Below are 14,987 nucleotides of genomic sequence, written 5' to 3'. Positions count from 1 at the left end.
TCCATGTCATATACAACCCGAAGCTGGTGAAACTCGTGAACCCTAGTTCATTGATCACAATTTTTAGGATTCTACATCAATAAGAACACTAAGTGGACATAGGCTATTACCATCACTAGGGCCGAACCACTATAAATCGTTGGTGTTATTTATCTTTTTTATCTTGATTCCATCTCGTTTTTATCGTTTTACTTGACTCTGTATCATTGACCAAATCGAGGGTCAACACATGCAAATAAACAAATGGATACATGATCATAGCATTTAACATTTACCACTTATCAGTTAATAGTTCAACGATTAACAATACTAATAAGCATGTTCTAGCAATATCAGTACTAATAAGCATGTTCTTGCTTATGATGCAGTAGTCAAGGCCCAGCCTTATGAATATATCTCATGTAAGCAGGTAAAGCATTTATATTCTATTTAAGCAGTTAAACATGTAACCACATAAATAGTTACCAAACCATGAGTTGAGCTTGTCTTCAGTGGCGAGTGTACATGCCCAGCCAGTCGATAGGAACCTTAAAACTTGGCACGCTCTGATATCAAGTTGTAACGCCCTGGTTACTCCAAGACCATTACTGTGGACTTTAAACAGTGCTTAACTCGATAAACGAGTCAATTGGTTATAAACTTGCATCTAGGTGTTATTAATAGGCTAAGGTGAAAAATATTGCTCAAAAGGAATGAAATATTTTATTCAAAGCATAAAACTATACATGGGCCCATAAAAACGTTTACAAAGTTATATACAATCCAAAATGGTCATTACAGTGTAAAAGTTACAACCCGCCGACCTAAGCGGCAAAAATAGGGTTAACCCCTAGTTTTCCCGAGAAACACCTTGGCCACGGTGGTCAAGAGGCCGCATATGTACACATCACCACCTAAGCTCTCCACTCAAGGCTGGGTGACATTTTCTTTCCCTTTACTTGTTCCACATAGCACCCGTGAACCAAGGCTCAGCAAGAAAACTTATTACTGCATATATACAATATCAATAAATGATTATGGTAATCATTCTGGGGCTTGCAGCCCAATCAGATAAGTGAATATCAATAATGACTCTATTAATCATGCTATGGCTTGTATCCCTAATAAGATAAGTGACTATTGAGTCACACGTTGTGTAGGAGACTAATAAGTCAACCTTTAAGGATTTGTTCCCTGTATAGATGACTAGTAAGTCCATCTCTAGGATTTTGCTCCTTAAATAGATGGCTAATAAGTCCATTTCTGGGGATCCGCTCCCTAAGCCATGTGACGTATCATTCACCTTAGCCTTTTGGCTCTGGCTTTAAGTAATTAGCCTTTAGACTAGATAAGCGCTTTTGCATCGAACTTAAGTTCGGTCAAGCATTTCATACTTATGTTGATTATATCTAATCTTTTTGGCTTGCGTTAAACATGCTAATACCTTTCTTGACTCATAGGTCAATTCCATATGACTAGTGCTCAATACCACTGCCGAACTTGACTAATAAGTCACAGCTTCATAGTCAATACTAACACCATTGCCGGTTCTGAATAATAAGTCAGTACGACTCACAAGTAAGCAAGATTGCTAAGCATTTAATATGCAATCAATGTTCACATATAGAGCACTCAACATGCCTCATCATTAACCACGCATGTCACATACTGGGTGCAGTTTTCTTACCTCTGGTTCGAGCGTAAAATAATAAAAGAACGACCCTTTGAGAATGATCAATCATTTGGTCCCTTATCAGTCACCTAGTCATAACCAAATATGGAATTCCATTAATAAAATAAATCATAAAAGGTTCATGGTCTAAACATCGCTCCCGGGACCTCGAATCGTACTAAAACGGTTAGTAGATTCGATCCCAAGCCTTAGGAATTGAACCCCCGAGCCTAAGCCCTTGAAAACTCCTCCCTGGCACAAAAGGAAGGGGCGGGCCACAACTTGGCCTAGTGAGTCGCGGTGCGCCCCCAAGTCAGAGAGCACTCTGGCTGGGTACTAGGGGCAGGTCGCGACTTGCCTGGGCCAAGTCGCAACTTGACCCCATGAACATAGCACTCCTGCCATTTTCTCCATTAAAACAAGCCAAAAGCCTTCACCAAACAACTTTGAAATCACACCCAAACATTTCCACATCTTACCCAAAATTCAACCAACAAAACCTAAGCTTTAAGCCATTTAAAACCTCATCAAATTCCCATCTATTCAATCCAAAATATCAACTAAAAACCAGCTGAAAAACATAGCAAAAACCAAAAAATTCATAGCTGAATTCTTACCTAAATCACGGGTTTTCATTCCCTCCAATGGCTAAACATTAACCTATAACCTCAAGCCTTAATCTCCTAGCTTGAACCCTCAATCTCAGCTTCAAAAATCCAAAGGAAAGAGAGAAAAAAGATGATCGGGAGAAGAGGAAGAAAAACTTTGTTTTTGCTTCAACTTTTACCCTTCTACAACCATCCAATTTAGTTTAAATATATCCCAAGGTCAAATGACCAAAATGCCCCCATGTCTAATTTATTTTCTTAACAACCACCAAGGGAAAAATTGTCTTTTCCTGTCTAATCCCGTTAATCATAATTAATGTCCTCAAATTCCCATTATTTCCAATATTCTCCAATAATTAATAAATCATATCCCATTACCCTTTAATTCCCGGTAATGTACTAATCATCAAATTACCACGAGACTCACCCCCGAGTAAGGAAATTAATCTCATTATGACTAAACTGCTACTTTACATTCTAAGATCGTCTCATGCCGAATAGCTCAAACATATCCACATAATAATGTGGTCTCATCCATAAATCATAAACATGCATGAAATTTTACAAATATGCCCTCAATGGAAAAAATTACCAAAATACCCGTATAATGAAAAGTAGACCTACATGCATGCATTTATCATCATATAATAATATAACTCACATTATCATGCATATAATAATTTAATTGCATAATAAATCAATTATGGCCCTCTTGGCTCCCTAATCTAAGCTCTAAGCCACATTAGGTATTTTGGGACATTACACGCGCGACAGAGGACCAGGGCACACGGGCGCGACTGGGTGACGTGTGCGGGAGCGGGAGCTCAGAACCTGGGTGCGCGCGAGTGAGGCAGCCACGGGACTGGTGCGTGCGGCTGCAAGAGGCTTGGATCGTGTGCCTCTAAGTTGCATGGCTTGGGTTCCTCCTTAACTTTGAGTATAGATTTTTTGAAAATTCATATTTCTCAAATAAATTTACAAAAATCTGATGCCCTGTATAGCTTACACAAGATCTAGAAAAACAATAAAATTCCTAACCCAATAGCACCATATAATTAACGATCCATCATTCAACCATGCATTCAAAAAAACATATCCATTCATTCAATATACATATCAACATACATATAACAAATGCAAGAAACCCATACAATATTTATTATATATATATAAACTTCTCTGGTACCAATCGTTGGTATTAAATGATCAAATCAAAGGTACGCATCGGAATATATGGACCCATTTTAATAAATGTTAATACCAGCCAGGATTATATACATATATAAATATTAAATCACATACAAATAGATCATAGATTACCTGTTGTAGCCTATCAAGCGTTCTTGAGTCTTTTTGTATAAATCAACGATCTTCATATCCAGTGTTTTGAGATCTCATACCCTGATCTTCTAGACCAATCCTCAAACACACAAGGACGTGTGTTGGCACGTAGGATTCAAATTGTTGATTTATGTGACTCCCTAGATGTACTCAACACATGAGATCTAGAGAGTTTTGATAGAGAGAAGATTTAGAATAGTTTTCAGGTTTAGAGAAAACTATCGCTTTAGAGAAAGAGCCTGATTATCCATCATTATCTCGATATCATGTATATCAAATTTATAAATATATTTAGTTTAATTTAAATAATCTTCATTTAATTAAAATATAATTCAAATTAAAACTGATTAGACATTTTCATTTAATTATCTATTTGAATCATATTTAAAAAAGAATAATTAAATAACTGATTAAACAAATTTATTTGAAATTCAAAATTCAAATCCAGGAATAAAATCCCTGATGCTAGGCGCCACACATTGTACTGTACAGTGTGTCTCGCCTAGCCCTATTATGGTTGCCCTAATTTTCTCATTTGTTTATTTAATCAACTTTTAATACAAGATATTTATTCCAACATAAATGTTAGTTAATTTAAAATTACATTTATCTTAAAATATCAGTTTTATATTAAATAAATAATATCATATTATAAATAAGATATTTTTTTTCACTTTATATTAATCCAAACAAGATTAATATTAATCTATAAATTCTCAAAATAAAAACTATATAGTTAAATAATTAATTTATTCACAATGAATCAATTACCCATAATTATCAAATAATTATTTCATTGCCCTGGAAAATTTATTCCTTTGCGATTTAGTCCTTTCTCTTAACAAATATTTCTTTTGACATCTTTACCCTTGACAGTGTAGGACAGAGGTGATCGGGGGACCATGGACCTATAATATGATGCTCCAATAAACCAGATTATTAATTAAACTCTATTAATTCCATGATTACTCTACTATAAATATGGAATTGCACTCTAAGTATTTATAGAATTATATTTATAGAGTTTTCTCGAGTAGTCCATTAATATAATCAATATATGTAGTTTTGTCCTCCATTTATTGGTTCGTTAATTAGAGCTGGTCAAAATTACCGTTTTACTCTACTAATTACCTATTGATCTTTAAGTATCATTAATTCACTAGTGAATAATTAATCTATAATCTAATTATATATTTGAGCTTAATAGCTATACAGTTCCAGAATCAACCCTTAAGGGAACCATTATTCGATCCGTTAGGAAAGCATAGATTCCAATATTGTAATTCATGCTCCCAGCCATCCATGATATTGAATCTCCAAAACAAAAGTCATTAGCCTCATTATTCTAAGAGACCTTAATGAGTGGATCAAAAGATCCAATAAAAATAAACAGGAGTTCATGAATACTCATGATTTAGACTAATCTATAAATGAACATCTATTATGACAAGAATTAAATATTTACGTCAAACGATAAGTTTATAAAGATAATTAATTCTCATCAGTTCTGTCATATATGATCTCTATTATATACAACACATTTACTAAGATGTCTATCCACATCAGTAATTCGAATCTAGATTACTTGCATCTCATATGCTTATAAAACCGTACTAGTAACCATTCATTAAAGATTTCTTACTTTAATATGTTACTAACTATTTTATTCATTATATATGATCTTAATTCTCTCGTACTAATACAAGATCATATTATCATAAATGGATAGGAATTTTTCTTGATATTATTATATAATTAATTAAAACAATTATTATAACATTCAAATATAATAAAATTGTACTTTTATTTACAACCAATAAAATATTTTACATACTTTTAGGGCATTAATCCTAACACACGGGCCATGAGAAAATGGGTTAAGCCGAAAGGGAGTTGGTCTCGAGGCCAGAATTGGGATTCATAATTTTTGCCAAATTTATTGGTGGATTTTTTAATTTTTTTGATGAGAATTGATGGAATAAATTATGTTGAGGTGACATGTTACATTTATTAACACCTAGATAAGTTAAACACTTCGATGTACTTTTATTTAGATCATCATAACTTATAAACAGGATAGCTTAAGAAAAAAAAATGTCATGTATAAAGTATTCTATTAATTATGACTAGAATCTTAATATAGTTCGAATTCTGGTAGAAATTTTGGTTTATCTACTATACCATAAAAGGAATATAATTATTTGGTACCTTATATTTTATCAAAATATAGATGTGGTAATCTATGTTTTTAATAATACTCATTTGATACCATATAATTTGAAATTGTGCATATTTAGTACCCTGAACTCAAATTTGAACAATAACATTTTATCAATGTGACCAAATTACGATCAATTATATATAATAAAGTAATGAAATTTGAATTTAAAACTCATATAATTGAGAATAATTTTGGTCATATTGATAAAATTTAAATTCAGAATACCAAATATGTACGATTACAAATTATAATGAATTAAATAAGTATTATTGAAAATATAAAATATCAATAATATAACTCAATGAAACACATAATAACTAATGAGTATTTTCCCTACCATAAAAGCAGCATCGACACATGAAACTAATATATGTTTTTTTAGTAGAATTAAATATATATGTTCACCCTTACCGAAAAAAATAAATAAATAAATCAATCATCATACAGTGTTATATGAGTGAAATGATCATCAACTTTTATAACTAAAAAAAAACATATAAAATTAAGATAACAAGCATATATATGAATTATTGAAGTTTTATTCCAAGCAAAATATCCAAAAAAAAACATAAATTTTTAGGGGAAAAATATAGTATATGTGCAAATCCAATAATAATACTATACTCGACATAATATTATTCATAATGCAACTTCTATATATATATAAAAATATATAAAACCAAAAAAAAAAAAATCAAACTCCTCATGGTTTGTGAAAAAAGAGAAAGAAATAATAGTATAAATACTCACATAAAGACCATGCCTCTTTCCTAGCAACTGTGAGATTATGGCAGTATACACAAAGTTCCATTTGGGAATTGCATAATTACCAAAATCTTCATAGCTTATTCTTTTCTAGATTGTAAGGATATAAACGAGAGTTAATTTATGTATATGTTTATGAGGAAACTTCCCTTAATATTTACCCCACTATATTAACCTAATTTTCCCCAATAACTGAACAATAATACGGCATTTGTGCTGTTATCATTTTCCCCCTTTGTTTATTTATTTATTAATTGGTTTAAGTTGATTCTGGCTGAAAAATAAATGTAGTTTTACAAAGAAAACCTTTTGGATTTGGTGGATATATATTTGGCTGTGAAAATTCCCCGAAAGTTCTTTTTTATACTTTCCAAGTACAGAAAGAATACAAAGCTTTGCCCAAGCCTTCTTATAATGCATACATGTATACAGTATATATAAATGTGGTACTTGTGAAGTATATGTATTTATGTATGGGCTATGTACTTTAATTATTGTTTTATATATAATAATGAGCCATAGCCAATACCCAATACAAGTATTATATATAGTTCTTTTTTTTGGTTAATTTAATGGGCTGAGGAATAATGTAGTCATTTTTGTCTCGCATGCATTAACCAAAAACTGGTTGAGGGAAAGTAACACTTGCCTAACTCAATCGTGACCATCTCATTGGACTTGTTTGATTGCCTTGTGGAACCACCGTCTTGGTTAATTACATTAATCTTGTATAACTTTGCCAATATGTTAATGAAAATATATTAATTATTACAAAATTTAATATTGTATTGTTGTATAATAATATTTATGTCATGTTATTCTCTCTTCACAAAATTCAGGATACAATTTTTCTGAAAATTTTATCGATCATGTTATATTATATATAGGTAGATGTTCAGAAATTGTATCACTAATTAATCTAATTTTGTTGATATTTCAAAATTAGAAACATCATACATGGGAATAAACATAAGGCACCATGCATTGTTAGGAAAAAAAATCTGGATTGTGGAGTTTTGTTGCCAATATTATTAATAACTTATTAGTACTGGACATATAGTTTTAACTTTATGTGTTCGTGATACTTATATATATCTCATATATATGTCAATTGCCAAATCATCACATACTATTGTTACATATAAGTATATATATATATATACATATAAACCTATACACAATTACTTCAAACTCAATGATAGGTGTTAATTGTTTATGCTTCATCGATGTTAATTGAGAGATGTAACATAGCGCTTTTATTATGTATATGTACACGTACAAAATTTACTAAATGGAGCCTATTTAATTAATAATTTCCACAAGGAATTGAATTGATATAACTTGTCTTTCTTTCTAATTTCCTTATAATCAGTCTTGTACTAAGAACTTATTAGGTGAGAACATACGTACAGGGCCCCATTATGGATGAGTGTGAATGTAAATCTGCGTGTCGTATGAGCCGGAAGGTTTCGATCGATCACATATAAATCCACACATCATATATATCGATCTATATAACAAATTAAGTTATAAATTTAGAAAGGAATATTTAATGTCATAATATAAATATATATATGTATAGCATATATCCATTTAATAAAATACAAAATGACATAAGGGTGTAAATGTAATAATAATAATTACTAATGGTAACCGCTTAAATTCAACTAGTGTTTTTGTCCAATTAGATAATGGTAATAACCTTTGATTTAATAAGAAGTGTTTTTATCCATATATAGTTTGAGTTATTTTGACTGATTTAGTATTATATTACGTGATAACGTTTTTATTTGTTAATAAATAATATTTTTCTACCTTCAATTTTAAATAAGATAATTTGTTATATGGAAATTAGCTTCTTTCTTTTTTATACATATAATAATATTAGTTGCATTTTACTTGTTGCCCCATATGCAATATTTACACAATTAACAACCAAATTTAATATAGAAAAAAAATTATTAGTAGTGATTTTATAAAATACTACCTTTGGTACTAAGTTTTTTATGAATACATTTACTATTAAAACAGAGTATATATCTGTTAAAAAAAGTATATTAACTCTCATATATTTTGCTCAACACTTTCATATGATTTTAATAATATCAAAATACACTTACTCTCTTGAACTTATTTTTGGTCAAATTAATTTTAATAAGATCTCTCTCCTTTTTTTTTGTTTTGTTGAAATAGTTGAACAATCTCAATAACAAATTAGAATATAAATCTCAAAACATCATTCTAAACACATCTTTAAACATCTTCCATCTGCAAAGGCCATCCGTAAGAGTTAAACACCACCACAAAAGAGGGCTCAAACCACCACCACTGCAAATGAGATATATATATATATATACAATAAAATATAGAATCCCATAGCATTTACACTCCTGTGTATAAAGCCAAAAACCTCACTACCTGTGCTGATGGGTAGAAAATAAGAATCTCTTCAACTCATTTTTAGTAAAAAAAAAATAATAATTTTGATAAGAAAATAACTTTTTTACTACTTGAAATTATTTTTGAAATATTTTTTTTTTAAAATCTATAATTTTTTTTTTATTATAAAAGTCTTTCAAATAATTTCTTTTTAAATAATTTCTTAAATTTTTAATTTTTGTATTTTAAAATAATTATTTTTTATAACACTTTTTAAATAAAAATTTATTTTAAAAAGTGAAATAATATTTTTTAAAAATATGTTTCATGTTTAATTTAAATAATATATTTTAAAAGATTTTTATAAAATGTTAGAAAATATATATAAAAAAATCAAATAAAAACTAGATAGTATAATTATTAATTTTGATATTTTTTTAATAATCATTTTATATTGTTTGGCAAAATAGAAGGGTTCATTAGTATTGTTGAAATCACAAATATATAACTCAGACATTTTAAACAAAAGATATGAAGATAAAATGATATATATATATACATATATATATGTGTGTAGTTTCAAATGAATTATTAATAATAGATTTTTAAATTCTAGCTATGGAATTAATTTTTTTTCTTCATTCATCTAAATAAAACGATCATTAAATCATGATTCAAAGTTAGAGAGAATTAATAAATAGAGTATTCTTTTAATATAAAAGCACCCCATATATGTACAGTATTATAATAGATAAATTGTTATGGTGCCAACTTTACACAGTAACACGGCAACACCTAAAGCATGTAAGTGGCAGTGAAAACAAAGTACGTGTAAACTCCAAGTTTCATGCAATAATGGAAACAAAACCACGAAAATTCCACGAAGCTGCCTAGCTAAAAAAAACTCATGTACAAAACACTTAACCTCAATATTACTCTCCTTATTGTCCTATATTTATATAAACCACTTCTATATCTTCTACTTTTCCAACGTCTCTTGGCCAAAACCCGTCTATATCTTCGTACTCATTATTATTATTGTTGTGATCATATGGATCATCACGGCAGAAACGATCAGAATAGTACCTTAAACGACATGGAAAATGGCATCGTCAGCAGTTATGATGAAGATCATCACCACAACCAGCACCAAAATATTAATGGTAATAAGGGAGAATCGTACGGATTAGGAGTAGGAAAGAGTGGTTGTCGTTCGCCGCAAATTATGTCGTCGTCTTTACTGCGAAAGAAATCTGACCCCATATTGGTCTCCTACGTTCGGTTCCAAATGCTTAGAAACTTTCTCACAAACTTGCAGGAAGTCATTCTTGGCACCAAACTCGCTCTTCTCTTCCCTGCCGTTCCTCTTGCTGTCGCCGCCGATTATTATCACTTTGGTAGAGTAAGTTGATTGATGATATCGATCTCTACTTTTTCATTTCGTTTTTATATGATTATGTTATAATTTGATGAGTTTGTAATAATAAATTACTTGTGACACACGTAGCCATGGATTTTTGCTTTAAGTTTGCTTGGACTCACTCCGCTTGCCGAACGAGTCAGCTTCCTGACTGAGTAAGCAGCTTTAATAACACCTTTGCTCTTTTCTATGGATTATGCGTTATAATGATGATCGTATGTATATATATATATATATATATATTGCATTTACTATATATATAACTACTGATCACGTGAAATTTTGCATTTTTTATTTTCTTTTTTCCAAAAATGTCAGACAAATTGCTTACTTCACCGGCCCAACAGGTACGTACGTGTCTAGTCGTACAAAAATATGCATTAATTCTTATCAGAACACTGATATTCATGCATATATACATAGCTAGGTTGTTGACAATTATATATATATATACATATGTATATGCAGTTGGGGGGCTACTTAACGCAACATGTGGCAATGCAACAGAGCTAATTATAGCATTATTTGCTCTTCAGCAAAACAAAATAGATGTTGTGAAGTACTCACTTCTGGGTTCCATTATTTCAAACCTCCTCTTAGTTCTTGGTACTTCTCTTCTCTGCGGAGGCTTAGCTAACCTGAAAAGGGAACAAAGATATGATAGAGTAAGACATGATCATATACATATGTATATATAAATTTATATAATTTGTATCAATTAATATTTTTATAATATTATATTATTAAATTATAACAGAAACAGGCAGATGTGAACTCACTTCTTCTGCTACTGGGATTACTATGCCACATGCTGCCATTGATGTTCAAATATGCAGCAGCGCCGGGCATTTATGTTGGAAACTATACGCTTCAGTTGTCCCGAGCAAGTAGCATTTTTATGCTTTTGGCCTATATGTCCTATATCTTCTTCCAGTTAAAAACGCACCGTCAGTTGTTTGACGCACAAGAGGTGATCATCAACATATATACTTAATTTAATCATACAAGAAAAGAAAGGCATTTTAAAATGGATAATATGCCATATTTAATCGGACACTTACAAAAAATTATATCATATATAATTGCTCATATTGCAGTTTCTTTTTACTCTTTAATTATAATAAAATTAAAACGAAAAGTTTTGATATTTTCATTCATGTGTCCAGATTTGGACATTTCAAACTACCGTTAAGAACATGAATGAAAAAAAGAGAGAGAGAGAGAGAGAACGAAAGCAGTCCACGTGGAAAGCAAAGTTGGTATATTTTTAAGGATAGACCAAATGGAAAAGATTGTTCCTTAAACTATATTTACAAGATATTTTTTCCCAGTTTAGTGTGTTTTACATAACTTAATTAGTGGCCCTCACCCTTTCCCTTTTTGTACTTTTGGACGATATAGTGTCTGGTTATTTCATATATATGTTCTATGTTATCCATGAAGTTTTATTCTCTAAAACGTCCTATTTTAATCCCTTCGAATGTGTCCAAATTAGAAGCATCCTTTTTGTCTTGAGTGAAAATTGCTGTCTAGGATACATGGATTTCATACGTGGCATGACAAAGTTTGTTTAATAATTCATACCACTTTTCATTATGTGATCTTTCACATATGGAAATGTTGACTTTCCATATTTGCTCACATTTTTTTAAGGTTATAATTATTTTTGGTCTAAGATATAAATTGATTAAAATATTGTGTCCATGTGATATTTTAATAAACAGGTAGAAGAAGAGGAAGAAAAGGCAGTAATAGGATTTTGGAGCGCATTTAGTTGGTTGGTTGGTATGACTGTTATCATAGCCGTGCTATCTGAATATGTTGTCGGTACTATTGAGGTATATATAGAAGACTTGACCAACTCTTATATTTTTCCAGCAAAAATAAAAACAAAAACTAACTCTTATATTTAAGAATTAAACTGTTTATTCATTTTAAAATTTGATGATTGATTGTATATATATATATATACATATAATTGCTCAATTAGGCTGCATCAAATTCATGGGGAATCTCTGTTAGCTTTATCAGCATCATTTTGCTACCCATTGTTGGAAATGCCGCAGAGCACGCTGGTTCAATCATATTTGCTCTCAAAAACAAGTTGGTATGTCCCAGCAACACATTTTAGATTTACTTTTTCTTTTCCTTTTCCATTTTGGTTTAATGTAACTTCTGGTTTTCAATGACAGGATATATCTTTAGGTGTTGCTTTGGGGTCTGCAACTCAAATTTCTATGTTTGTGGTAAGTTTATATTGAAGTCATCCAAACCTACATTGAAGACTAATATTCATTAGAAATCTTAACTACTTATCTATATCAATTTTAGGTTCCTTTGAGTGTGATTGTTGCTTGGATTATGCACATTCGTATGGACCTTGATTTCAACTTACTCGAAACTAGTTCTCTGGCTTTCACAATAATCATAACAGCTTTCACTTTACAGGTTTGCTTACTTTATTTCAAGCGCTATCAACATTTATATGTATGTATATGTATATATATATATATATAAATATATATTTATACATACATGCATAACTATTTTTAATTAATTTTGCAGGATGGAACTTCTCATTACATGAAAGGAGTAGTTCTCTTCCTGTGCTACATAATCATTGCTGCATGTTTTTTTGTTCAGAAAACTCCCTTGAGTAAGTGGATATCTGTACACCCTTTTGCCAAAAAAGATATGTAGAAGAAGCTTATATTCTATTTGATATTATTTACATGCAAAAATTGCTTACATTTTGATCTATTTTGGATTTTCATGGTAGACAATGCAGCATTGTTTAACTTGGGACCAGAGCTTACACCATCCTCCTCGGGAGTCTTGACTGCTTGATCCTGTGCCTCGCACTAAGGGAATAATATTCCCAAATAAAAGAGAACAGTGCTGCAAACCAAGTTCTATTTCTCATTTAATTCAACCATTTTCTGAAGAAAAAGTTGTTCAATTTTCAATTTTGCTCTCAAAATTCCTGCCCCAAAGAGAGAGCACAAGTACTGAGTAGCAATTTCATGTTCGATTAATGTAACTTTAAGGTGGGACCATTGCAACAGAGCAAAGAATTTGATCAACTCGGAGGAAAAAAATTGTGCAGGCTTCTGCTCTCTATTTATATATGTCCTAGTAAGGCTTTGTTTTTCAAGAAAATTTTTCCCCCATGTACTCAAATATTCCTTTTGCTTGTAATTTAATTTAAGTAAATGTGTTGATGAAGCAAAGAAGAATGTCCATTCTAGCTTCCTTCTATGTAAGAATAATCACTATAATAATGAAAAACTTCGGACTCGGGGAAGTCAGTTCTATGTTTACATTTCTCGTAGTGTTGGTGAGCCGATTTTTAAGCAGGAATTGTGATTTAGTATAGCTTAAATTTAATTTGTGTTAAGTGAGTAACATTTTTTATAAGGGTATTGTGTTTAGTATATGGTTTCTATTTGTTTCTATTAACACCCCTTTGTGTTTGGGCTTAGAAGTGTAGTTATATAATAAACAACACAGCAGGATTAATTGTGATATTTGAGTGAATCCGACAAAGCTGATTCAAGAAATTTGTGTGTATATATATAAACACTACAAAGCTAGTTATGGAAATTCATTGATATAGATGTCGTTCTAAACAAGTCAAATAATATAATATAACAAAACCAAAACTGAGTTTCCAAATTGAGATCAAGGGTGGAATACAACGGAAGTTTAAGATAACCTCACTCTTAATACTATATTACAAATTTGAATGGAAATGACGACTAAAGTAAGACTACTAATTAGTAGTTTGTGGAGCGATCCTTTCCTATATAAGGTTATTGTGTTTCCTATATTATTTCATTGTAAGGATATTTTTCTAGTAAATTTCTTCATATGTTTTGGCCTGAGAGTGTAGGCATATAATTAACGACAACATAACTATGATATTTGAGAAATTCCCACAAGGCTGAATTAAGAAATTTGTGGGAATATATTTGAATACACCACAAAGATAATAGATATATTTATAAGTATATATGTCATTTGAAACAAGTGAAAAAATCCAACACAACAAAGCAAAATCTCAACTGGAAGTCAAGAGTGGAGTGGAGCGGAAGCTTAACTTGGCTCTTCATACTATATTACAATCAAGAAGAAATGCCATTTAGCGTATAGGATTTCCAGCTTAAAATCAACTAGTACTAAGAGTGTAACCATTTTTGTTACTTGCAGTTTTTGCAGATTCGTCAACGCTCCAAACCCAAAGAAAACCCAAATCAATGCACAAGCCAGAAAACATGTTAAAGCCCCAAAATCAACCTATCATATCTCGTCTTCAACAACCCGAAATCCTTCATCCTTGTCTCTGATGTCCATAGCCTCAGTGCTCATCATCGTCCTCATATCGCCCCCTTTCAGTAATCGTCCTTAAATCGTTGCCCCTCCAATCATCATCTTCTGTTCGCCTTGTCGGTCTCGTTCATCTTGCAGCCTATCCAAGTGCTCCAATCATCATCATTTCTTAGTCTCTAGCCGATGACCCCAAGCTAAACCCAGGCTTCTCCATTTCACAAATTACCTTGTCCTTGATGTTTCTCAGCGTACGCTTTTTTCCTAGATTTCGTT

General features: G+C 31.1%; 1 protein-coding gene across 1 annotated transcript; it reads left to right on the top strand.

The window, feature by feature from the left end:
* The first annotated feature begins 9,946 nt into the window (after positions 1-9,946).
* LOC133791255 (vacuolar cation/proton exchanger 3-like) lies at positions 9,947-13,705 on the top strand. Its single transcript, XM_062229184.1, has 11 exons — positions 9,947-10,367; positions 10,473-10,540; positions 10,704-10,732; positions 10,854-11,050; positions 11,143-11,355; positions 12,110-12,223; positions 12,376-12,492; positions 12,578-12,631; positions 12,717-12,833; positions 12,951-13,041; positions 13,165-13,705. The coding sequence occupies exons 1-11, from the start codon at positions 10,017-10,019 to the stop codon at positions 13,230-13,232; spliced, it is 1,419 nt and encodes a 472-aa protein (XP_062085168.1). The 5' UTR covers positions 9,947-10,016; the 3' UTR covers positions 13,233-13,705.
* Positions 13,706-14,987: the final 1,282 nt, after the last annotated feature.

The sequence above is a fragment of the Humulus lupulus genome, chromosome 7 (genome assembly GCF_963169125.1).
Source record: "Humulus lupulus chromosome 7, drHumLupu1.1, whole genome shotgun sequence".
In the NCBI taxonomy this organism is placed as follows: domain Eukaryota; kingdom Viridiplantae; phylum Streptophyta; class Magnoliopsida; order Rosales; family Cannabaceae; genus Humulus; species Humulus lupulus.
This window is presented reverse-complemented; position numbering and strand designations above follow the sequence as displayed.